Below are 25161 nucleotides of genomic sequence, written 5' to 3'. Positions count from 1 at the left end.
GTGCAGGACTTGTATATGTCATTCCCAAGACAAATTGAGGCTGTATTGGCAGCAAAAGGAGGCCCTACACCATACTAATAAATTATTGTTGTCTAAAACCAGGTGTTTCAGTTTCATAGTCCAACCCCTGTATTTACTGCATATAGATTTGAATAATATGAAACTCATCTGACACATGCTGTTTCTAGATAAAATCATATATTTTTTAATTTCTACACTTTTTTTTCCTTGTTGTCTGTCTCTATAGGCTCTTCATTTCCTGTCCCTCGAGTGGATAAAGAGACAACTATAAGCCCAATGAGCAAAGACAAAACGTCTCCTGCAAGTATCCAGGCAGAAACAAACAGGAGAACACTGGAACAGTCAAAGCTGATTATCACAGAAAGCAAAGCTGGAAAGACCAGGTGAGTTCACAGCAAAATTCGGAGTCTTGCCTTGGTCCGTTTAGACGCAACTGTCACATCAGAGGAAATTAATCTGTCGACTGTAAACAGATCATGAACAGAAAGATTGTGAAAGTAGACAGAAATTGATTATTGCCCTACAGTTTTCTTCTTTCCTTGTGTTGTATTCAAGGAAAAGCTACATACAATGCCTTGCAAAAGTATGTGTAATCCTTGAACGTCTTCACATGTTATCAGGTTACAACCTCAAACTTTACTGTAAGTTATCAGCATTTTATGTGACAGACTAACACAAAGTAGTGCATGATTGTGAAGTTCATCAACAATGATACATGGTTTTTAAAATGTTGATTAAAATCTATAGCAGCAGGACTTTTGGGATATCTCTACCAGTTTCGCACATCTAAAGTCAAAAATGTCTTATTAGCAGAAGACACAGGTTTAGTTAGATTGGATGCAGAGCTTCCATAGATTCTCCCAGATGTTTGCTGTTTCCCCTGCATGGCTTTTTGGACAACTCTAAATGTAACTTTTAATGCCTTTGTTTCAACAATTTAACTATTTTGCTAATCTTCCATAAAGGCCAGATTTGTGAGGTGAACAGTTATGAGTTGCCCTGTCAAAAGATTCTTGTGGATCTGTGGATCTCTGCAGCTCCTCCAAAGTTACCATGGACGTCTTTGACTGCTTAATGCTTTCCTGGCCTGGCTTCCCAGTTCAGGTGGACGTTCGTGTCTTGGTGGATTTGTAGTTACACTGTACTCTTTCCATTTTCAGAGGATAGATTGAAACGTGCTCTGTGACGTCCAAAACTTGGGGTGTTGTTTTATAACTTAAACCTGCTTTAAACTTCTCCACAACTGCATCTCTGACCTGTCTGCTGTGTTCCTCGGTCTTCATGATTGCTGTTTGTTCATTGATGTTCAGTAGCAAATCTGTGAGACCTTCACAGAACATTAAAGATTAAATCATACTCATATTAACTCTATTTACTAATTAGGTGGCTTCTAAAGATAATTGCACTGGATTTTATTTATGTGTATTGGCGTCACGAGGGCTGAATTCAGATGCTAGCTACATTTTTCCGATTTTGTTTTTTGCTAGAACTTTTTAAAAACCTTGTATTATTTTTCTTCTACTTCACAATTAGGCACTACGGTATATTTTTATTGGTCTGATACCAAAAATTCTAACACAATACAGTACATGAGGTTTGTAGTTGTAATGTGACAAAATTTGAAAAAGTACAAGGCTGTGAATACTTTTGCACAGCACTGTTTCAGGAAACCTAAAGGGTTGTTTTCTTTGGAAATTTTTGGGACATAGTTTCACTTCACTTTTTTGTTGATTACCTCAACAAAACAGTGACCTTAACCACAAATGAATTGTCTGGGGATATATTGGTTTTTTTGGGTATAACTGAAACCAGTGTTTAAAAACTTTTCAGTGGTCAAATCCTGTAAAAGCTTGTAGCTAAAAACAATATTTCTCCTGGCATTTCTTAGATGCAATCATGTGATAGGTCAATTTAGCCAGACTTAGAAAATCTGGCAACCAGAAAAAGTCTCTTCAGTGTTTTATGCAATGCTGCATGATTGCTTAACAGCAAGGGCTGATTGTTTTTGAAACAATTTGCTTATCTATGGACTCACATTGTTGGCTTGTGTTTAGAAGCTTAATATCTTTTTCTGTGGTTATAAAGCTACAACTTGCCATGCTCAGTCCTAATGTAATACACTTATATCAGCTGATGTTTTTTTTTTTTTTTGGTCTGTTGAGTTAATTATAAAGTTGAGGATGTGTTTCTGCCTGTAACAGTGCCAGTTTTAACAAACATTCTGCATGATTCAGGAATCTAGAACAGTTTCAAGAACATTTAAGTCTTTTCCCTGGCAGTGGTTAGGGCTATCAATTTTAAAATACTGATATTCGGATATGATTACTCCTTGACTTTGGGGAAACATTGCATTTATAAAACTTAAAAATAAAAGACTACTTGTAGATTGGAAAGGAAATCATTTCAATAATATTCGGATGTTGTTATTTATGTTTGTTTGTTTGTTTGCTTTTTATGTTTTGGAGCTGAAATCCAAGTTGAAATACAAATTTGAACAGCTGTATTCCTTGAGCATTTACACTCCCTGTATGTGAAGTGACCAGTTTTGTTGAATGGCAGCAGCTAACAGCCGTAAAACATAATGATGGACAAATCCAATTGAATTGTCAAAGTTCTGCCTTCATTTCTGCGGTGCTTTGCATGGTTTGTTCTGCTCGGATCTCATTTGGCTCACTGTGTGCTGCTTCTGAGAGGTTTTAAATCCAGTGTCTGAGCAGTTAGCATGATTTACACTGCCCTTAAGGGGAATGTTCGACATTTTAATATTTCAAAACAACTATATATGATTTATTTGTTTTATATAAATGCAAAGAAAAAAGTTTTCATTTTCATTTATATAAATTGAAGCATTGTACAATTACAGTTAGTGTTAATGTTAGTGAAGTCCTAATTTGTAATCAAGTACAGGAAGTAATGTTAAATCAAGTGTTAGTAAATTACAGTGTAAAACTGGCTTCCGTGCTGCCTTTATTTTAGTACTATTTTAAATAGTGGCGTTTTTTAAATTCAGAAAGGATTAGACTTGTGTTTAATCACATAATTAGATTTTCCATGTTAAACATACTTAATCGTCTTGTTAAAATTTGCTTTTTACTGGTCAGATTTTTTTTTTTCTATTTATGTTCCTTGGAAGGTTAAAGGTTCACTTGCTGACTGCTGTACAAGTCCCAATGCTAAAGGTTATAGGAACACATGCTACAGCATATGGTCGTCTAGATAGCAAGCTGGCTGTTAATCAGCTGATTCCAGGCTCCTTATCCATGCTGATAGCTCAACTGATAAAGCAGCTAATATCAGTTGGTTATAGCTGTGTTTCTCATTAATGCAGAATGACAAAAAGGTGTAATATTCTGGTAAATAACCATTTGAAAACCAGCACTAAATTTTGCAGGTATTTATTTATTTATTTATCCGTGCATTAGATTCCAAATATCAATAGATAAATGGACAACATAATTATCGTTCTAATAATGAATATGTTATTTATTTCAATAGCAGTAGAAATTAATTTTGCCTTTTTGTTTTAAATAAAATAAATCTGATAATATTTTACATTTTTAAGTTTCCATGTAAATACTTTATGACTGATTAAACGATTTTTACATGAAATCGAACACCAAGAATAGCGCACAGGCTTCCTGCCTTAACATAAAGCACGGAACATACGGTGTGCAGTTTCAAAAATCGTACGGGACTTGAACATGTCGGAAAAATTAATTATTCTAAAACCTTAATAGTAACTCATGTCAGTCTGCACAATAGAAGATGCCAGACTGTTTTTGCAGCAGTAGAATCATGTCAAACAGATCCAACAGAGGGGCGGCACGTGGCGTAGCGGTAGAGTGTCGACCCATATACAAAGGCCTCAGTCCTCAACGCACCTGTTCCAGGTTCAAGTCCCGACCCCAGGACCTATGCTGCATGTCTTCCCCCTCTCTCCACCCCACTTCCTGTCTGCCTTCTTTAGAAAAATAACAAAAATAAATGCCACTGGTGTCACAAAAAAAAAACTGATCCAACAGAGACATAAATAAAACAATAAATGGAAGATGACAAATTTAAGCTCACAACTATAGGTTTCTATAATTCTTTCACATCAAAGATTGTTGTCTAAATCAGTCGTTAATCTCACAGCGTAAACCGGACTAAACAGAGATTCAGTCTTATTATGCACAAATAGGAGCAAGGGGCACAAGTCCAGGAGTGATTGATGGAAATTTGAGAAACAAAAAAAAAAAACATACTGATATATGAACAAACAATTTGCTAAATAAATGCTGCAATTCAATGTCACAATTCGGTGAATGAATATTTTGCATTTATATTCATGTAAAATATTCTTCATATAAGCCTGTCTGCCTAGAGTGGATGGTTTAGCAAATTCGTAGATTCAAAGGGGTCATTTACAAGCCCCCCACTGGTGGTACCATTGTTCTGACGATTACTCAGTTGGACAGAAGAAAAAAGTAAAAAGCTTATTTTCTGATCATTTTAGTGTTTTGCGTATAGACTAAAGACAAACAACTAATAACAGGTTAGAACCTGATTATCCGGGACAAGTATTTAAGCAGCACTCATAATGATCCAAATGGCCCCAAGCTAACCTACTTAAGCGATTATTCACACTGATTTGAATGAGGTCTTATGAGAATTGTCTGTCCACAGTTCCTTAACACCTTGGGTTGCTTTGTGCTTCTGGTTTTGGAGCTTCCAGGATGCTAACATGTGTTAACAACTGCACTTTGCTTCCAGTTGCAAAGACCCCCCCACCCCTTCACATTTAAGATAACCAACAGCTCTGCAGTTTGTCTCCTTTGGAGTCACCATTTGAGTCTCACAGCTTATATATCTGTCTTCAGTCCCGCTCAGCCCTGCTCAGAGCTGATCATAGCCCCGCCACCTCCCTGGCCCTTTTCCTGCACCCCTCAGGAGTCCTCCACCAGTGTCATTGCTGCATTTATCACACCTAAGCAGCTGGATGTTGAGGAAAAAAATGAATTGAAAAAGCAAATTAGTGAGAATGTTTTGAGTGAAACGCTGTTCAAAACAGCATCTGAACTTGACTATGAAGACGTTGTTAAAAAATCACTTAACCAAAGACAGAAATCAGGGGGATTGTTTCTGGAAGAAGACGACTCTAGGTGTGATACTATCAAAAGGTGTCCTACGGGGTGAGTTGTTTTATTTAATGACAAGATCAAAGTCACAAAAATCATCAGAGAGTGTCTTGCAAAAGCGTTCACCGCTTTTCACATTTCATGAAAAAAACAAACTTCACTGTGTTTTATTTGGGTTTTAGGTGAAAGACCAATGCAAACACATGCATGATTGGGAAGTGGAAGGAAAAGAATATGTCTGAAAGGCGTGCTTTCATAATCAGCACCCTTTATTCTGATACCACTGAATAAAACTCAGTGTTGCAAAATGCATTTCCAAACCACCATTAGTCATTTGATTTCACTGGTGTGCAAAGCCTCAGAGGTTTGTTAGTGAACAACATCATGAACACCAAGGAACACATCAGACAGGTCAGAGATAAAGTGGTCAAAAAAGTAGGTTTATTTTATAAAACAATTTCCCATAATGCACTGCTCTGTCATCTGAAAATGGAAACAACTGCAAACCAACCAAATCACGGCCTTAAGAAAAGAACGCCTTAAGAAATCACATTTGGAGTTTGCCACAAAACATGGAGGGGACACAACAAACATCTGAAAGATTTAGCTGAGAACTGCATTTTTACACTATGTGAAGTAAAAGACAAACACCCTGAACATTGCATCCCCATGGTGAAACAGGGTGGTGGCAGCATCATGGTTTGAGTATATTTTTTTCAGCAGGAATAGAGATGCTGATTAGAGTAAATGGTAAGATGGGTTGAGTTAAATACAAGCCAATTCTGTAAGAAAACCTGGCTGTAAATGACTTGAAAGTAGGGTAGAGGATCACATTCCAGTGGGACAAGAACTCTGTAAACCCAGAGCTAGAGTGAAATGGTTTAGATCAAAGCATATTCAAGTGTTAGAATGGCCCAGTCAAAGTCTATACCTAAATCTAACTAGAAATCTGTGGTACCACTTGAACATTTTTATTTGCAAACACTCTTCATCCAATTTGACTAGGCTTGAGATATTTTGCAGAATCAAGGATGAGCAAAAGTATTAGTCTCGCCTCTGTAACTGCAGCGAAAGGTGGTTCTACAGAGTCTGGATTCTCGATTTTCAACTGTAAAAAATGTTAAAAACCATCATAAAACCATAGCCTTATAACTTTTAAATCCCAATAAAATACACTGACGTTTGTGGTTACGTGACAAAATGTTAAAGAGTCAAGGGTGTGAATACGTTTGCAATGCACAGTAAGACAGGATTTCAAAATGTGAGATGGTGATACTGACAAAGAAAATTCAAAAGTTAAGCATTTTTATTTTTATCTGTTCTGCAGTCTTGAAAATAAAACAAATGAAAAGCCATCACTGACAGAACAGTTAGAGGGAGCAGCCTTGCAAAAGGAGCAAGAGAAACAGTCAGAAATTCAAAAGAAAGAAGGGGAGAGGAGAAGGAAGGAGGAAGAACAAAAAGAGATGCTCCTAAGGCAGAAGGAGGAGGAAATGCAAAAATATGAGGAAGAGAGGAAAAGGCTGCTAGAAGAGGAAAAGAGGAGGCTCCTACAGGAGGAGGAGACTGCAAAGAAGGAGAGAGAGAAGATGAAATTAGAAGAGGCGAGACTCCTGAAGGACAAGAGAGACAAACATGAGAAAATGATGGAGGAACAGGAGCATAGGAAAAGAGAACAGGAGAAGAGGCTTCTCGAGTCAAAAGCAAAAAAGGAAAATCTGAAGAGGGAGGTGGAGAAACAGCAAGAGAGAGAAAGATTCATGGAGAAGATTAAAGAGGAGGAAAAACAGATAGAGGAGCAAAGAAAGAAGAGGGAGGAGGTGAAAATGAGACTCTCGGAGCAAGAAGAGAAGAGGAAGATGGAAGAAAGACTTTTGAAGGAGGCAAATGAGAGCGAACAACAGAAAAGGGATGAGGAGAGAAAGAAAGAAGAAGCAGAGAAAAAGAGATGTGAGGAGGAGGAAAGTAAGATGAGGAAAGAGAAGGAGAGACTGAAAGAGACAGAGGACAAGAGAAAGAAGGAAGAGGAAGATGAGAAAAGGAAGGCAGAAGAGAAAAAGAGATTGGACGATGAGCAGAATAAGAGAAAGGAAGAGGAGAAAGGACTCAAAGAAGTGGAAGAGAGAGAAAAGAAAAAGGAGGAGGAGAGAAAAAGAGTCAAAGAAGCAGTGGAGAAAAGAACGAAGGAACAAGAAGAAAAGGAGAGATTTTTCAAAGAAGAGAGAGAATGGATAGAGAGGAATAAAAAGGATGAAGAGGAGAAAAGACGTGACAAGGAACATAGGAGGAAAGAGATACTTTTAATTGAGCAGAGGGAGAAGGAAAGGATGCAGAAGGAGGCGGAAGAAAGACAAAAAAGAGAAGAAGAAAGGCAAAGACAGCTGCAAGAGGAGCAGAGGAGGCTGGCAGCAGAGAAAAAAATTAAGGAGGAGAAAGAAAAGGAGGAAAGAAAAATGAAAGAACAAAAGAAGCTTTTGCAGCAGAAGGAAGAGTTGGAGATAAGAAAGAAGAAAGAGGAAGAGGAAAAGACGAGGAGCATTCTACTCAGCATTGTGGAGGACAACAAGTCAGATGAGGACAAGGAGAAGATGAAAATCATATCTCCTCTTGGTTTCAAACAATCCCTCACGGATATTGAAGGTGAAATAAAAATTCAGCTTCCTGCTCCACGCTTCCCCCCACTGGTGAAAACCAACATTACAGCCAAACAGCTGCCTGAACAAATTTCCATCCAGTCAGACGACATAAAGAAACGGAGTGAACCAAACTCTGCTTTTAATGAGTGGTAAGTTGCAGTAATGATGCAGAGGTGGTGGTGTTTCCTGCTCTGTGTGGTCTATTTCTATACTTACAATACAATCTCTTGATTTTATTAGTAAAATTAATCATTTTTAAAACTAAAGCTCTTGTTCAATCATTTTGTGCTACTGAGCTGATTGCTGCCATATATCTGATATTTCCCAGATGTGGTGTTGTGTTGACTCTTTGTTTATAAGCTCTGTGCTACAGGGTTGGAAAGACTGATTTACACAATTTAGCTAAAACTAAGAATGTGATTGTTGTCTTTCTCTCTTTCAGTCATCTAAACCAAAAACAAAAAATAACCACCCGTAAAATTCTGCACATAAAAAAGTAAAGATTCGAAAAGTGGTGTTTTTCAATAATAAATAAAAGTATTTGAGAATTATTTATCATGTTTGGTTCATAATATGGCTCAATGTTTCAAAAACATATTCTAATTTACTTTAGACTCCAAAGCATTACACAATTGGGGCATACAGAGAGGGGGTCTTTGAACTTTTGTCATTGCATGATTGTACAGTCCTGGAAGGCTTGGAGCTGTCTTCTTCTCAGCTCACCCCTAATGTTTTCTATAGGAGTTACAGTAGATCAGGAGACTAAGGAAGCCATAGAATTAGGTTAATTTTGTTTCTAATGAGGCATTGCTGTGTTGATTTGACCGTATGTTTTGGATAATTTCCCTATTAAAAGACCGAATAGCATCCTGTTTCCAGTTTTTTGGCTTGATCTGCCAGATTATCATTTAAAATGTTGTGCTATTTCCACAGATTTGTACTTTGTTTCATGGGAAACCCAACTTGGAATGTTTTATGCTGAAAATGTCAGTCCTAGTCTAATCTGACCAAAGCATCCCCGCCAAAATCCAAGTAGAGTTACGCAAATTCCAAATGTTTTAAGCTTTTTCCTGTTGTCACTCCCAAACAACTAGTTGGTATGTAAATAGCATCTACAGGTCCTTCTCAAAATATTAGCATATTGTGATAAAGTTCATTATTTTCCATAATGTCATGATGAAAATTTAACATTAATATATTTTAGATTCATTGCACACTAACTGAAATATTTCAGGTCTTTTATTGTCTTAATATGGATGATTTTGGCATACAGCTCATGAAAACCCAAAATTCCTATCTCACAAAATTAGCATATCATTAAAAGGGTCTCTAAACGAGCTATGAACCTAATCATCTGAATCAACGAGTTAACTCTAAACACCTGCAAAAGATTCCTGAGGCCTTTAAAACTCCCAGTCTGGTTCATCACTCAAAACCCCAATCATGGGTAAGACTGCCGACCTGACTGCTGTCCAGAAGGCCACTATTGACACCCTCAAGCAAGAGGGTAAGACACAGAAAGAAATTTCTGAACGAATAGGCTGTTCCCAGAGTGCTGTATCAAGGCACCTCAGTGGGAAGTCTGTGGGAAGGAAAAAGTGTGGCAGAAAACGCTGCACAACGAGAAGAGGTGACCGGACCCTGAGGAAGATTGTGGAGAAGGGCCGATTCCAGACCTTGGGGGACCTGCGGAAGCAGTGGACTGAGTCTGGAGTAGAAACATCCAGAGCCACCGTGCACAGGCATGTGCAGGAAATGGGCTACAGGTGCCGCATTCCCAGGTCAAGCCACTTTTGAACCTGAAACAGCGGCAGCAGCGCCTGACCTGGGCTACAGAGAAGCAGCACTGGACTGTTGCTCAGTGGTCCAAAGTACTTTTTTCGGATGAAAGCAAATTCTGCATGTCATTCGGAAATCAAGGTGCCAGAGTCTGGAGGAAGACTGGGGAGAAGAAAATGCCAAAATGCCAGAAGTCCAGTGTCAAGTACCCACAGTCAGTGATGGTCTGGGGTGCCGTGTCAGCTGCTGGTGTTGGTCCACTGTGTTTTATCAAGGGCAGGGTCAATGCAGCTAGCTATCAGGAGATTTTGGAGCACTTCATGCTTCCATCTGCTGAAAAGCTTTATGGAGATGAAGATTTCATTTTTCAGCACGACCTGGCACCTGCTCACAGTGCCAAAACCACTGGTAAATGGTTTACTGACCTTGGTATCACTGTGCTCAATTGGCCTGCCAACTCTCCTGACCTGAACCCCATAGAGAATCTGTGGGATATTGTGAAGAGAACGTTGAGAGACTCAAGACCCAACACTCTGGATGAGCTAAAGGCCACTATCGAAGCATCCTGGGCCTCCATAAGACCTCAGCAGTGCCACAGGCTGATTGCCTCCATGCCACGCCGCATTGAAGCAGTCATTTCTGCAAAAGGATTCCCGACCAAGTATTGAGTGCATAACTGTACATGATTATTTGAAGGTTGACGTTTTTTGTATTAAAAACACTTTTCTTTTATTGGTCGGATGAAATATGCTAATTTTGTGAGATAGGAATTTTGGGTTTTCATGAGCTGTATGCCAAAATCATCCGTATTAAGACAATAAAAGACCTGAAATATTTCAGTTAGTGTGCAATGAATCTAAAATATATGAATGTTAAATTTTCATCATTACATTATGGAAAATAATGAACTTTATCACAATATGCTAATATTTTGAGAAGGACCTGTAATGGGTGTTATGGAGCCACTGTGACCTCATGAAGACCTTCTCTGCTGCAGTTCAGACACAGTGTCCCCATCCAGCCTGGCAGTCAATGACTAAATGAGAGAGAGCCTCTGTGTCATGTCATATTACTAATTAAAAGTTTGAATAATCTAAGATAAATAAAATAAAAACTAAACTGTTAATTTTTTTGAGCTGCACATTTTGCTGAGTGAATGTGCAGATTTAATTTCAATTTCTTTAACTCTTTCTTCCAATAGTAAACAACTTCAGTCATCCTACCCCTGCTACTACTTTGCATCAAGTTCTGTTTGGTTTTCCAACTTGCAACGGACTAACTGTGTGTTCACTTCAACCTTCGATGTTTTCTGCCTGTTTCTCTTTATTTTCTTATTTATTTTCCTTCTTTCCCTGCTTACCTCAGTCTGAAGAAGCCCTCTGATACCCAAGAAAAGACAAAATCTGCCTCAAATCATTCTCCACCTGATATTCATTCAGGCCTCACTGTGGAGCTGAATAAAACACTGGCATTAGAGGTCTTGACACTTGCGCCACCTCCACAGAGGATGTCTGATGCAGAGAATCCTCTATGGAAAGCGCTAGAAGGGAGAAGTTGCAAAGATACAAGTGTACAAATCTCTGCTGAGGAGGGTGCAAAACCTTTGAGGAGAGGGTAAGAATGGACGAGGGGAAATCTTTGTGCTTGCTTCTCTGCTTTTTGATCCTGCCCATGCTTTTGTTTGTCAAATATGTTGTACTTTGGTTTACGAATAGTTTAATTCAAAGAAAATATGAATTAGTATTCATCTGATTTTTTTTTCTCTTCCAGTTCACCCAAAGAAGAATCCAACAAGTTGGACACTCTGGTGACACTGCAGCACCAAATAACAGCAGAAGAAAATTCAGACATACACTTAAAATCACCAAAACCCAGCTCAAAACTAGTTCCAGAGGAGCCTAAAGAACCAGTAAGGCTCACCCTACAACCAGCAACTCCTACTAAGCCTTCCCTAAAACCAGCTGGAGAGCAAACAGATTTTTTGCCCCCAAAACCAAAACGAGAACTGCGGCAGGAGCGAGACCTCCAGCTTTCAGGCAAAATGCAACAGGAAGGAGAAGATGAAAAGAAACCCGCTGAAGTTGTTGATCAGGAGACCCTTGTGATCAATGAAGAGCCACTGGGCAATGCAGAGAACAAACTGTGGGTAGCTGTGGAGGAGAGCACAGCTCAGGCGGGAGTGGAAAGAGGAATGGAAAGTACTGAAAGTCCTGCAGTAAAGGAGGAGGAAGAGGGTGTATTAGGGGGGTGAGTCAGCGAAGGTGGCACAGCTTTCATACACAAACCCGCATTTATACTAACATCGTTCCACTGTGCAGCAGCCTAACAACACAGTCAGTAGTTGCAATTAACCCCATCTGAAGCTCTTCTTTTCATACCACCTGTAGACATTCAAACTGAAGGGATCTTATCTGAGCGTTCTAGTAAAATATGTGTGTTTATTTTTGTATGTGTTAGCACCCATAAATGTGCAGAGGGTGAAGTGTGTGTTGCAGAATAGCAGAAGGAGACATCTGCTGGCATCATGTCCGCAATGTTTGGGGTGTTGCAAAGAGGGTGAGTTTGCCTGCTGCTGCGGTCAGATAACCTACTGCTGAAGGCCCGTTTTTGAAAGCTAAAATAATAGTTTTTGAATTTTTTTATAGATTTCTGCATAAATAAACATGATTTATGAATTTATGTAGAGTTACGAAAGTAGTTCACCGAAACCGGCTTAAACAGCATAAAACTTGATTAAAATGTAAGTCTGCAATCAGGAAAGTTCGCAAACCTTTGCTTTCAGTACCTACTGTTATAATGTTGAGAGTAGAGAGCTATAAATTGTGGGATTTTTGTTTTTTAGATTTTTTTTCCTAAAGTTCTCCCAGCAAAGTTTCTATTGTACAATGTTAGGACTTTGATGTCAATCCCAAAACACAATTTTGATGAAATTCGAAAGCTTTTCAGCTTGACATGCCCTAAATGCTGTTCAAAAAGCAGAAATTCAATATTTTTCTGGCAGTAACTTTAGTGTGTGTTTCTTGCTGGAACTGGCTATATCACTCTTCAGTGTGAATGCTGTTACTAAGTGACTTAATGTGAGATATTTTCAGTATCATTGAAGTGTTTAAAAAATGTCAGAGGAAATACAGAGATGTATATAAGCTTTTTATAAGGAAACAGTATTTTCTACAACATATCGAGACATATCTGCAGTTCATTCAGGCTGCGAGAAAGTAAGAGAGAACAAGACTCAAAGTAGATAGCAGGAAGCCTGAATAGGGTATTGTGAAGGTACTCTGTTGAATCTTTTGGAGCTTACAACCTCTACATATCTTGAAACATGCTGGATTTGGAAATGTTTAAAGCCTTTTGAAAATGTAGGATTAAGGATCTACAGTATATTCTTCTGGTAATACACACAGAGAATACTGTTTTAGTTATGCTAACAGCACCAACTGGTACAAATGCTAGGATACGATACAGTTTAAAATGTGAACACTGTTGTTGTCTTTGATTGGTGCATCCATCTTTTATTTCTTTAACCAATTTTAGTGGAGCGACCTGTGTATAAAGTTGCTGTCTTTTGCAAAAGAGATAATCCAATAAGATTATTTTCATGATAATCTTCAGGCTCTCTGCAGAGGGCTCATCCTGGGTCTAAGGCCAAGCACTACCTTCACCATGTTTACCAAAAATGAAGCCCTTTTGTTTAAATAATGCTTTAATTTACCACAGTTACTGTAGTTAGTCATTCCAACCTTAAATTTCAATTTTGTTTAATGATTCATTTTTCCCACACTGCTCTAGCTCGTCCATCTATAGTAAATCAAAGATGTTTCAGCAGTTATTTTTCGAGTGGGACATTCTCCTTCAGTTGCTATTCAGTGCTCTTCTGATATGTTGAATGTTCTAAATCATGAACATTAACCAGAGTAACTTTAGTTTCTCTACATTTGTCTGGTACATCCTAAAGTGTTTTGTTTCTAGGTAGGACTTTAGAAGCACTACTGGGAACTTGTTATATTCTCACATAGGTTCTCTTGATGCTGCAGGAGTACTGACTTCTTGCTTTTAAGGTCCAATGGGAAAATAGGGGTATATAACAAGTGTTCAAATGGAAAATGTGGATATAATGAAAAATACATTTTAAATGATTTTACATGGCAGTACTCAAAGCAATTCTTACCACTGAGTCGTCTTCATCAGGATATATCTAGTAATCTTCCCATTGAATTTGAGTTTTTAACAGCATTTGGAAACAGCATTTGGAAAGTATTACTTACTTATTACTCTAAGTAATACTTTCTAGTATGATTTACACTTGAAAAAAAAGGAATGCCTCTCTCTGTTTAAAATAAACCCATGTTTACTTTGGGTGCTTTGAGCAGCTTTTTGGATGAACACCAAAACAAAGTGTGCTAAGGAAACTAATCAATCATGATGTTTGGCTGGTTCTCTGTCGCTGGCTGCCGCTGTAGTCGTGTAGTTGGGTCATTTCAGGGTGAGCTCTATCTCACAGTTTTCCTGTCTGTCATGTTTTGCTTCTTAGCTATGAGACAATGGCCTCCATGCTGCACACATCTGGATCAAATGGTACCAGTCAGGAGCCTTCAGCAGATATACCATGGCCACTTAGAAATAGGGAAGAACAGCCATGTTTACATGAAGGAGATGCAAAGATCCTGTGCACCACTGAGCCAGAAAACGAGCCACCGAGCTCTGTCGGTGTGGACATTTTACCTCCCGTGGCTTTCTCTGACACAGCAGCAAGTCAGATGATAGTTGAAGACGAGGTTCAGAAGACTGAATCAGCTCAGAAACCAGACAACCAGACGCGTGAACTTAGTTTGGTGGCACGTCTGCGACTGGCAGCCATTGAACAAGAGAAAGAGAGAGAACTAGAGATGGAGAGACCAGAAAAAAAAGAAATGGAAAGCTGTAAAGAAACTGAAAGGGAGAAGGAAGAGAAAGAAGAGGCCAAAAGGGAGGGAAATGAAAAGAATGAGAAGGAAAGATCAAAAAGGATAGAGGCAGAGAAGAAAAAAATTGAAAGACTAGAGAAAGAAGAGTCCGAGAAGAAAGAAAGAGAAAGACTAAGGAGAGAAGAGGTGGTGAAGAAAGAAAAGGAAAGACTGGAGAGAGAACAGGCAGATAAGAAAAAGAGGGAAAGACTGGAGCGAGAAGAAGTAGAAAAGAAAGAAAATCAAAGGCTCAAGACAGAAGAGGCAGATACGAAAAAGAGGGAAAGACTGAAGCGAGAAGCAGAGAAAAATGAGAGGGAAAGACTGAAAAGGATAGAGGCAGAGAAAAAAGAAAGAGAAAGACTAAAGAGAGAAGAGGTGGAGAAGAACAAAAAGGAAAGATTGGCAAGAGAAGAGGCAGAGAAGAAAGAGGGGGACATTCTGAAAAAGATAGAGGCAGATAAGAAAGATAATGAAAAACTAAGGAGAGTAGAGGTAGAGAAGAAAGACAGAGAAAAGTTGGACTTGGAAAATAAAAGAATTACAATTGAAAAAGGGAAGGAAGACAATAAGAGAAAGCATTTGAGGCAAATTACTGATTCTGAGAAAAAAGATAAGGAAGAAAATGTAGAGATGGAAAAACAGGGAGAAACATGGGAGAATAGAGAGCTAAAAACACCTCCTGGTTCTTTATTTGTTCAAAACAAAGAAAAAGGAAACAAAAGCCCACCAAACAACTTGCCGCCTCTGAAGGAGGCAGAGCTGGATGATATTGCATATGACGATAAACTACAAAGAGGTGACAGGGAACACACATCTGATCCCAAACCAGTCAGTACAGTCCCCCCTAATTCTGCCAGTACATATAAGGTGAATGGCAATACATCCAAAGACAGTTCCAGTCTGAGACCAGTCAAGCAGGGTTCATCCAAACCGAAACATGATGCCATACCAGTGTGGCTGCAAGAAGAGGAAGAGGAGGAAGTAGAGTATGAAAGGGGACAGGAAGATATCGGCTCCATATGGCTGACTGAGCTGTATATGGAATGGGAAGCAGGGTGAGTGAGGGGTGAGGGAGGGAGAAATAGCAACAGTAATGGGTGAGTAACTTGGCTGTATCAGAAAGATCTCCTTGTTGCCTGCTGTTGTTCAGAAAAATCTCTTTTTCAAGCATTTGTAAATGTTTTCTCTTAACAGTTCATCTCCCAGAACATAATTTTTACCAAACTTATATCCTTTGCATGTGAGGGTTTGGCCTTTCTCTGCAAGTCTTTCTCATAGAAAGGTGTCAGCATGTGGGTCCCTTCATTGCAGCAACATTTTTAAAGAAAACAATACTCAGCAAATTTCAATCTTGATACCAACTAACAATTAATTTGTGAATCAAAATATATTTTATCTTGTATGAAGGGTATCAATAAACTAGTCCTTGTGAAATTTTAGCATCTCCAAAGCAGACTCACACAAGAAATCAATGTGACTCCATGGTTAGCAATACCTGTCCAAAACATTAATCTGCACTTGCCAATGGACCATAGTTGTGTGGAGTACTTCCATTAATGTTGTGGCATATTTATTTACAACTGCATTGTATATATGGATTTCACAGCACTCCCACTGCTTTGTTGTTTGGAAGAAAGGATGTTAGCCGCCAACACTACATCCAGCTAATTACAGGTCCTTCTCAAAATATTAGCATATTGTGATAAAGTTCATTATTTTCCATAATGTCATGATGAAAATTTAACATTCATATATTTTAAATTCATTGCACACTAACTGAAATATTTCAGGTCTTTTATTGTTTTAATACGGATGATTTTGGCATACAGCTCATGAAAACCCAAAATTCCTATCTCACAAAATTAGCATATTTCATCCGACCAATAAAAGAAAAGTGTTTTTAATACATAAAACGTCAACCTTCAAATAATCATGTACAGTTATGCACTCAATACTTGGTCGGGAATCCTTTGGCAGAAATGACTGCTTCAATGCGGCGTGGCATGGAGGCAATCAGCCTGTGGCACTGCTGAGGTCTTATGGAGGCCCAGGATGCTTCGATAGCGGCCTTTAGCTCATCCAGAGTGTTGGGTCTTGAGTCTCTCAACGTTCTCTTCACAATATCCCACAGATTCTCTATGGGGTTCAGGTCAGGAGAGTTGGCAGGCCAATTGAGCACAGTGATACCATTTACCAGTGGTTTTGGCACTGTGAGCAGGTGCCAGGTCGTGCTGAAAAATGAAATCTTCATCTCCATAAAGCTTTTCAGCAGATGGAAGCATGAAGTGCTCCAAAATCTCCTGATAGCTAGCTGCATTGACGCTGCCCTTGATAAAACACAGTGGACCAACACCAGCAGCTGACACGGCACCCCAGACCATCACTGACTGTGGGTACTTGACACTGGACTTCTGGCATTTTGGCATTTCCTTCTCCCCAGTCTTCCTCCAGACTCTGGCACCTTGATTTCCGAATGACATGCAGAATTTGCTTTCATCCGAAAAAAGTACGTTGGACCACTGAGCAACAGTCCAGTGCTGCTTCTCTGTAGCCCAGGTCAGGCGCTTCTGCCGCTGTTTCTGGTTCAAATGTGGCTTGACCTGGGGAATGCGGCACCTGTAGCCCATTTCCTGCACACGCCTGTGCACGGTGGCTCTGGATGTTTCTACTCCAGACTCAGTCCACTGCTTCCGCAGGTCCCCCAAGGTCTGGAATCGGCCCTTCTCCACAATCTTCCTCAGGGTCCGGTCACCTCTTCTCGTTGTGCAGCGTTTTCTGACACACTTTTCCTTCCCACAGACTTCCCACTGAGGTGCCTTGATACAGCACTCTGGGAACAGCCTATTCGTTCAGAAATTTCTTTCTGTGTCTTACCCTCTTGCTTGAGGGTGTCAATAGTGGCCTTCTGGACAGCAGTCAGGTCGGCAGTCTTACCCATGATTGGGGTTTTGAGTGATGAACCAGGCTGGGAGTTTTAAAGGCCTCAGGAATCTTTTGCAGGTGTTTAGAGTTAACTCGTTGATTCAGATGATTAGGTTCATAGCTCGTTTAGAGACCCTTTTAATGATATGCTAATTTTGTGAGATAGGAATTTTGGGTTTTCATGAGCTGTATGCCAAAATCATCCGTATTAAGACAATAAAAGACCTGAAATATTTCAGTTAGTGTGAATCTAAAATATATGAATGTTAAATTTTCATCATGACATTATGGAAAATAATGAACTTTATCACAATATGCTAATATTTTGAGAAGGACCTGTATAGTCGTTGTCAAGAAGACATTCAAGACCAACAATCAAGACCAGTCTCTTACTTGCAAGTGAACATACTAAGTATGTACTTACAACTGTAAATAATCCATTCTGTTATTCAGGGGATAAAAATTAGCAAGAAAATGCAGTGTTGTAGTTGTTTCCTGCAGGGCAGCTCTCATGTTTGTCTGGCTTATTGATCTGCCGTCTGCCTTTTTCTCCAATTAGATTGTCAGTTGGCTCTCTCCTCAACACTTGATTATTCAGTTCCTCCTCCATCACACGCTGAATATTATCTTAGCAGACATTGTTTAGATTCATCCTAATTTACATAAAAGAACCGAGCTAGAAATACGTTTTCCTGAAGTTAGAGAGACCACTGTAAACGATAGATGCTTCTTCAACTTAGAGTAATAACATAATGCCTTTTGGCTACATTTTTGAAAACGAAAACATGGCGTTAGCCTCATAGCATAATTGGCTAAGTCATATTTTGGCTTATTGTTCCAATAGCAAAAAAACCTTGTGCTTGCTGAAAAATTAGTTTCTTCTAAATGTTTTAATTATGACTTAGGCAATTATGCTATGAGGCTAGCGATGAGACACAGATACTGTATATAAATTCCAAAACTAATTACTGTAGGTAGTGGGTTGCTTTTCAATACTGTAAAAGTTCCAATAATCACTCAACATGCATTTGGTAATACTAATCTTACACAGTACAAAACAGGCTATCAAAGCAGGCTAAATTTAAAGTTGCTTACATATAGGGCCATTTTGTTGGAATAAACAGCATCTGTTGTGTTTTTGTTATTGATGATCGGCTTAAATGTGGTGAAGGGACATTTCTTGATGAGTTATTTTAGCCTTGTAGCATGTTGGTTAGCATGGCTGCCTGGATGTTAGCATGGCTTTCTGTCACTGAAGTTTCAGTTTAGTATAAAAAACTGGCATTGTTTTAAGGACACCTCTGGTCAACTAATGTTCTGGGAGCAATGAAGATAATCTTGAAATAACTTTAAGGTTATATAGTGAAAGCTTTTTGAAACATTCTTAAATTTGTGCGCTTGTGCTTTGGAACATTAAAGCAACATCTCTCCTGGTGCTTGAAGCATGCCATTCATGCTTGTTATATAAGTCATACTTGGTCCAGGCTGTAAATTTAGCTCTGAATTCTCCCTTTTTTATCTTTAGCCCAGGCCATCCATCTCCTGCTGTGGCCCAGAAGCCTTCACCAGCCCCCTCCACTAAACAGAGACCTAATCAGAGCTTTGATGTGAAGCAGCAAAATCAACCTCGGTCTGGCGAGACTAACGTTCAGTCTCCTGACCCTCTTTTCATATCTCAGATGAAGGGAACAACAGCAAAAATTTCAGGCAAACAACCATTGAAAGAAAAGAGTGATATAGTTCTTACTAAAACTGATAATAGTCTAAAGGTAACAGAAATTGTTAAACCTTTGGTGGTGACTGAAACACCTACTGGCATAAACATCAGTAACATAAATAAGACAAAAATGCCATCGCATTTGCATGGGAGTCTTGAATTGAGTTCTGAACATGACCAGAAGATCCCCAGTTTAAGCAATAATCTGTTCAAAGAGCAGCAGCTCCAAGAGGAGGAAAGACGTTTACTGGCTAAGATTCGGCAGATGTCAGGCGACACATCCCATGTTAATGGGCCTCGTGCCATGAAACGACTCATTCCCACTCCTGGTGATATTGACAGCGATGCTACAGAGAGAGGAAGCCATGTAAACAACCCCACTGACATTACCGATCACAGTCAGCTCTCAGTTATTACCTGCTCTGATGCTCTGCAGAAAATAAGACTACATGAGACAGAAGAGCCTCTTGGAGAGGACGAAGTGTAAGTCGTCAGAGGCTGTAAACCTGTGCTGCTCTCTGAAATCACCTCTTTCATATAGAGTTGTTGATTAGTGAGACTTTTTGTCTTAAAGCGTATCTATTTGTAGTAGACTAACTATTGCATACTTTTTCAATTTGAAACATTTGTAGACATTTCAACAAGTTAGCTTCTTTGTAGTCATGTCAGTCTATTTTTCTATTTTTGCCTTTTGACTTGTGAAAATGACTTGTGAAATTAAAGGTAACAGATAACAAACTGCCAGGCAAGCCTTGTACAGGTCCTTCTCAAAATATTAGCATATTGTGATAAAGTTCATTATTTTCCATAATGTCATGATGAAAATTTAACATTCATATATTTTAGATTCATTGCACACTAACTGAAATATTTCAGGTCTTTTATTGTCTTAATACGGATGATTTTGGCATACAGCTCATGAAAACCCAAAATTCCTATCTCACAAAATTAGCATATCATTAAAAGGGTCTCTAAACGAGCTATGAACCTAATCATCTGAATCAACGAGTTAACTCTAAACACCTGCAAAAGATTCCTGAGGCCTTTAAAACTCCCAGCCTGGTTCATCACTCAAAACCCCAATCATGGGTAAGACTGCCGACCTGACTGCTGTCCAGAAGGCCACTATTGACACCCTTAAGCAAGAGGGTAAGACACAGAAAGAAATTTCTGAACGAATAGGCTGTTCCCAGAGTGCTGTATCAAGGCACCTCAGTGGGAAGTCTCTGGGAAGGAAAAAATGTGGCAGAAAACGCTGCACAACGAGAAGAGGTGACCGGACCCTGAGGAAGATTGTGGTGAAGGGCCGATTCCAGACCTTGGGGGACCTGCGGAAGCAGTGGACTGAGTCTGGAGTAGAAACATCCAGAGCCACCGTGCACAGGCGTGTGCAGGAAATGGGCTACAGGTGCCGCATTCCCCAGGTCAAGCCACTTTTGAACCAGAAACAGCGGCAGAAGCGCCTGACCTGGGCTACAGAGAAGCAGCACTGGACTGTTGCTCAGTGGTCCAAAGTACTTTTTTCGGATGAAAGCCAATTCTGCATGTCATTCAGAAATCAAGGTGCCAGAGTCTGGAGGAAGACTGGGGAGAAGGAAATGCCAAAATGCCAGAAGTCCAGTGTCAAGTACCCACAGTCAGTGATGGTCTGGGGTGCCGTGTCAGCTGCTGGTGTTGGTCCACTGTGTTTTATCAAGGGCAGGGTCAATGCAGCTAGCTATCAGGAGATTTTGGAGCACTTCATGCTTCCATCTGCTGAAAAGCTTTATGGAGATGAAGATTTCATTTGTCAGCACGACCTGGCACCTGCTCACAGTGCCAAAACCACTGGTAAATGGTTTACTGACCATGGTATCACTGTGCTCAATTGGCCTGCCAACTCTCCTGACCTGAACTCCATAGAGAATCTGTGGGATATTGTGAAGAGAACATTGAGAGACTCAAGACCCAACATTCTGGATGAGCTAAAGGCCGCTATCGAAGCATCCTGGGCCTCTGTAAGACCTCAGCAGTGCCACAGGCTGATTACCTCCATGCCATGCCGCATTGAAGCAGTCATTTCTGCAACCAAGTATTGAGTGCATAACTGTACATGATTATTTGAAGGTTGACGTTTTTTGTATTACAAACACTTTTCTTTAATTGGTCGGATGAAATATGCTAATTTTGTGAGATAGGAATTTTGGGTTTTCCTGAGTTGTATGCCAAAATCATCCGTATTAAGACAATAAAAGACCTGAAATATTTCAGTTAGTGTGCAATGAATCTAAAATATATGAATGTTAAATTTTCATCATGACATTATGGAAAATAATGAACTTTATCACAATATGCTAATATTTTGAGAAGGACCTGTATATTCTTACTTCTTTGCCCTAATATTGTATTATCTGTGGAGACAAGTATCTTTGGCTTTTCTTGGCCGACTTGAATTTTGTTGGTCCTGATGGGTACTTTTAACACATTGTGTTTGTGTTTTTTTTAAATCTCATACAGCGTAGATCTGGCTTCAGGCAACTATACTGCAAATTCAATGTAGAAATTCTAAATGCCTCATGCCAATCATTCTTCACCAGCTCCGTAACCCTGTTCAGCTTCTTAATCATTGCATGTTGCTGCATGTCTGTTGCTTGTATCTCCTTCCAGTGAGCGGATGCACTCAATTTTTCTTCTAGCGTCAGTTCGTCATCTGTCTTTTGTCTTGTCTACTCATAGGAAAAACTGCAAGAACGCAGGCCTACCTGATGGTGGACCAGAGAAACAATCATCTCAGTCCAAAGACACCTCCAGTACATTTACTATTGTTTCCTCACATCAGTGTGAGATTAAGAATTCTCGCCTTCCGACATTACCAGAGGAAGAATCCACCGAGCTCAGGACCACTGATCCAGTGCCAGTGGTCACAGAGGAGGTTGATTTGAAGGATGACACTGAGGTAAATGTATCATAGATGGACACTCCAAAGAGCCCTTATAAATCCATAACTACAACTAAATTGCTTTTGTTATCCTGCTTTCCCTCCAGGACCTTGTAAACTCCAGCCAGTCATTGCTCCAGTGGTGTCAGAGCATCACCAACAAGTACCAGGGTGTAAAGGTCACAAACTTCAGCACGTCCTGGAGAAATGGCCTGGCCTTCTGTGCCATACTGCATCACTTTCATCCAGACAAAATGTAAACCATTTCTATACTATCTTTCTCGCTGAGTATAAATTTTAAATACAGAGTTCATGGTTTATATGTCTTTCATCTGTCCTAAATATATTTTATGCTTTTACTCCTTCAGAGATTTTGACAGCCTGGATTCTCATGACATCAAGTTAAACAATAAGAAGGTGAGAATTAGCTGGATGTTTATGTATTCTATATTAAGCTCTTTTTGGTTGTTTATTCCTCTGTGCCATGAGAGTAACCACTGCACTATGTCTAATAGTTTTTTCATCTGCTCTAAAGCAGCAGGGAAATTTAAAGCTACAGAAACTGAGGTGCAGGAATTAGACAGGAGAACCAATATTTGGAAATGTTAAGGGAGTTTTTTCTATTGAAACAGTTTATAATACCTTGCAAGTGTATTCATACTCCTTAACTTTATCACGTTGTGTCCCACAATGTTATATAACCATAAACATAAACTTATTGTACTGCAATTTTCTATCAAAGACCATCATAAGGTAGTTCATAATTGTGACAGAATTTTTACCATGGCTGTTTTGAACACTAGCTGAAGCTCAGTCAGTCAGTCATTGGATGGAGGGAATCTGTGAACGTTAATTTTCCAGTCTTTCCACAAATTCTTCATTTAATTTAGGTACTAATAAATGTTTCCCCACAACTTGATGCTGTCACCACCATGTTTTGGTTTGGTGATGTGTACCTTTAGTTTTTTTTGTGACTTTCTTTCGATGATTGCTTTTTTCTTACCTGTCCTCCAGAAAGCCCAGAGTGCACAATTAATGATTGTTCTGTCAGCAGATCTCCCCACTGAGCTGTAAATCTCTGTTGCTCCTCCAAAGTTACCAAGAAACTTTTGGTTACTTCCATTTTTATAGCTTCATGTCCTTCATGATTTGCTCAAAGCTTGGGATATTGTTTCATAACCTAACCCTGCTTTAAACTTCTCCACAACCTTGTGCCTGAACTGCCTGCTGTGTTTCTTGGTCTTCATGATGCTGTTTGTTCACTCATGTTTTCTAACAAACCTTGATGTCTTCACAAGCAGCTGTACTGATAATGAGATTAAATTAGGAGACTGAAGTCAGATTTTAGTTGTAAACAACTTTGAAAACTGTAACATTTTCTTTCACTTCCTAATATGCGCTACTTTGTACAGGTCTGTCAGATTAATTCATAATAAAATACATTGAAGTTTTTTATGTGACAAAATGTAAAAAGGTCAAGCCTGAAATTTAGGACAGGTTTTAATTTAATTGATTAATTTTATTTTGAGTGTTAATAATAACTGTTACTCCAACTGTTTTATCTATTGTCTAAACTCAGGCATTCAACGGTTTTGAGGCGCTGGGGATCTCTCGTCTGCTCGAGCCATCCGACATGGTTCTCCTGTCCGTCCCTGACCGACTCATCGTTATGACGTACCTCAGCCAAATCCGCTCACATTTCACCAACCAGGAGCTAAGCGTACTGCAGATCGAGCACAACAGCAGTCAGTCCAGTTACGGGCTCGCTCCCTCCGGTCCCGCTCCCACCAACGTCGATGCTGCGGCCTTCTGCATGGCCAGGCTGAACGAAGGTGTGAGTCTGGAGGAAGGAGGGAGCAACACCCTGGTGCTGCCGCCACCAAGAACCAAACGTGCTGTTAAAGGTGAATTTCTCATTTCATTACGCTTTGACCTATTCATTTTTGCTTGTTTCAATCTCCAGAGGAGTGATGGCTGCTGCACTGTTGTCTCTGTGTTTTTATCAGCACCATTAAGTGTTCCAGAGCAATTTGGAAAGAAGTCAAATTGTGTGTTTCCTATAGCATGGGTTTTATCACAGTTAACTTTTTACATATTTTGAGCCTTAATTCTAAACAAGTATATTTTGTAAGGCTTAGTAGACATGATTTAAAAGCAGGAATGCCTTTTCTCGAGGTACAATTGGATATCTGATTGGTCCCATTATCTTTTTGTAGTGGAAGAGACAAGAATCCCAGTCCCACCCCCAAGATCGATTACCAAAGCTGCCAAATCTGAACAGGTTATACTCCTTGTGATTATAATTAAACTATTCAGTCCGTGAAGTCATAATCTAGAATGTGATTGAGTACAGTGTTTTGGTATAAGTCTTGTAGTCTAACATTATGTTTTGCTTTTGCAGGATGAAGATGTTAAATCTGCCACTGAAAACGCTAATAACTCAGGTAGGTACCTGGACTGAGTCTTGATAAAACTTAAAATACTGGATTATTCTTATACTGGATTGTTCTTCTTCGTTGTTCAAGCTTCAATGTACCTTTCGTGTTTTTAGAGCTGCAGAATGCAGCTGATACCCAGCCCCCTAAACAAGAAGAAACAATGGTCAGTTTTGTGTTATTCAGTTTGGTTTTTTTGCATAACAATAAGCCCATTATTAAATCACATTAAATCCATCCTATGCAGAATACATTCTCAGTTTGTGTTCTCCAGTGACCTTCTTCTAATCTGTGACTGTCCTTTTGCTTGTCTTTCCTTTTGCTCTCTTCCCCCTCACCTCCTCTCCCTGTGGCTGCCGGGCCATTGTCATGTTTATGCTTATTTGTATTTCTGTGTGTTCGCATGCATGCACGTGTGTGTGTGTGTGTGTGTGTGTTTGTGTGTGTGTGTGTGTGTGTGTGTGTGTGTGTGTGTTTGATGGGACTTGTTGTCAGTACCTGCAGGACACCAGTCAGTATGTCTTGAGCGAACTGGCGGTGCTGGAGACGGAGCAGAAGCACATCGACAGCAGAGCGGCGGTTGTGGAGAGATGCCTGCGAAGCCTCATGGAAACAGGTCAGTTGTTCACATGGAAATAAATGTGAGGATTAAAACACGCAGAAATTGATTA

General features: G+C 39.5%; 1 protein-coding gene across 22 annotated transcripts in view; it reads left to right on the top strand.

Moving 5' to 3' along the window:
- Positions 1 to 25161, top strand: part of LOC124876195 (EH domain-binding protein 1-like protein 1) — a 52672-nt gene that overhangs the window by 22892 nt on the left and 4619 nt on the right. For 15 of the 22 annotated variants that reach the window (XM_047378764.1, XM_047378765.1, XM_047378762.1 and 12 more), the window contains 15 exons: positions 248 to 404; positions 4881 to 5192; positions 6466 to 7923; positions 10919 to 11167; positions 11324 to 11800; positions 14085 to 15554; positions 18947 to 19621; positions 21854 to 22073; positions 22163 to 22311; positions 22424 to 22472; positions 23635 to 23959; positions 24272 to 24336; positions 24457 to 24499; positions 24607 to 24656; positions 24986 to 25106. In XM_047378764.1, coding sequence (XP_047234720.1) covers positions 248 to 404; positions 4881 to 5192; positions 6466 to 7923; positions 10919 to 11167; positions 11324 to 11800; positions 14085 to 15554; positions 18947 to 19621; positions 21854 to 22073; positions 22163 to 22311; positions 22424 to 22472; positions 23635 to 23959; positions 24272 to 24336; positions 24457 to 24499; positions 24607 to 24656; positions 24986 to 25106 — 5820 coding nt within the window. The remainder of the gene's footprint in view (positions 1 to 247; positions 405 to 4880; positions 5193 to 6465; positions 7924 to 10918; positions 11168 to 11323; positions 11801 to 14084; positions 15555 to 18946; positions 19622 to 21853; positions 22074 to 22162; positions 22312 to 22423; positions 22473 to 23634; positions 23960 to 24271; positions 24337 to 24456; positions 24500 to 24606; positions 24657 to 24985; positions 25107 to 25161) is intronic. The other 7 variants (XM_047378763.1, XM_047378767.1, XM_047378766.1 and 4 more) reach the window with 7 other exon arrangements.

The sequence above is a fragment of the Girardinichthys multiradiatus genome, chromosome 11 (genome assembly GCF_021462225.1).
Source record: "Girardinichthys multiradiatus isolate DD_20200921_A chromosome 11, DD_fGirMul_XY1, whole genome shotgun sequence".
Taxonomy (NCBI): domain Eukaryota; kingdom Metazoa; phylum Chordata; class Actinopteri; order Cyprinodontiformes; family Goodeidae; genus Girardinichthys; species Girardinichthys multiradiatus.
The sequence above is the reverse complement of the archived record's forward strand: the minus strand, read 5'-3'. Positions and strand labels throughout refer to the sequence as shown.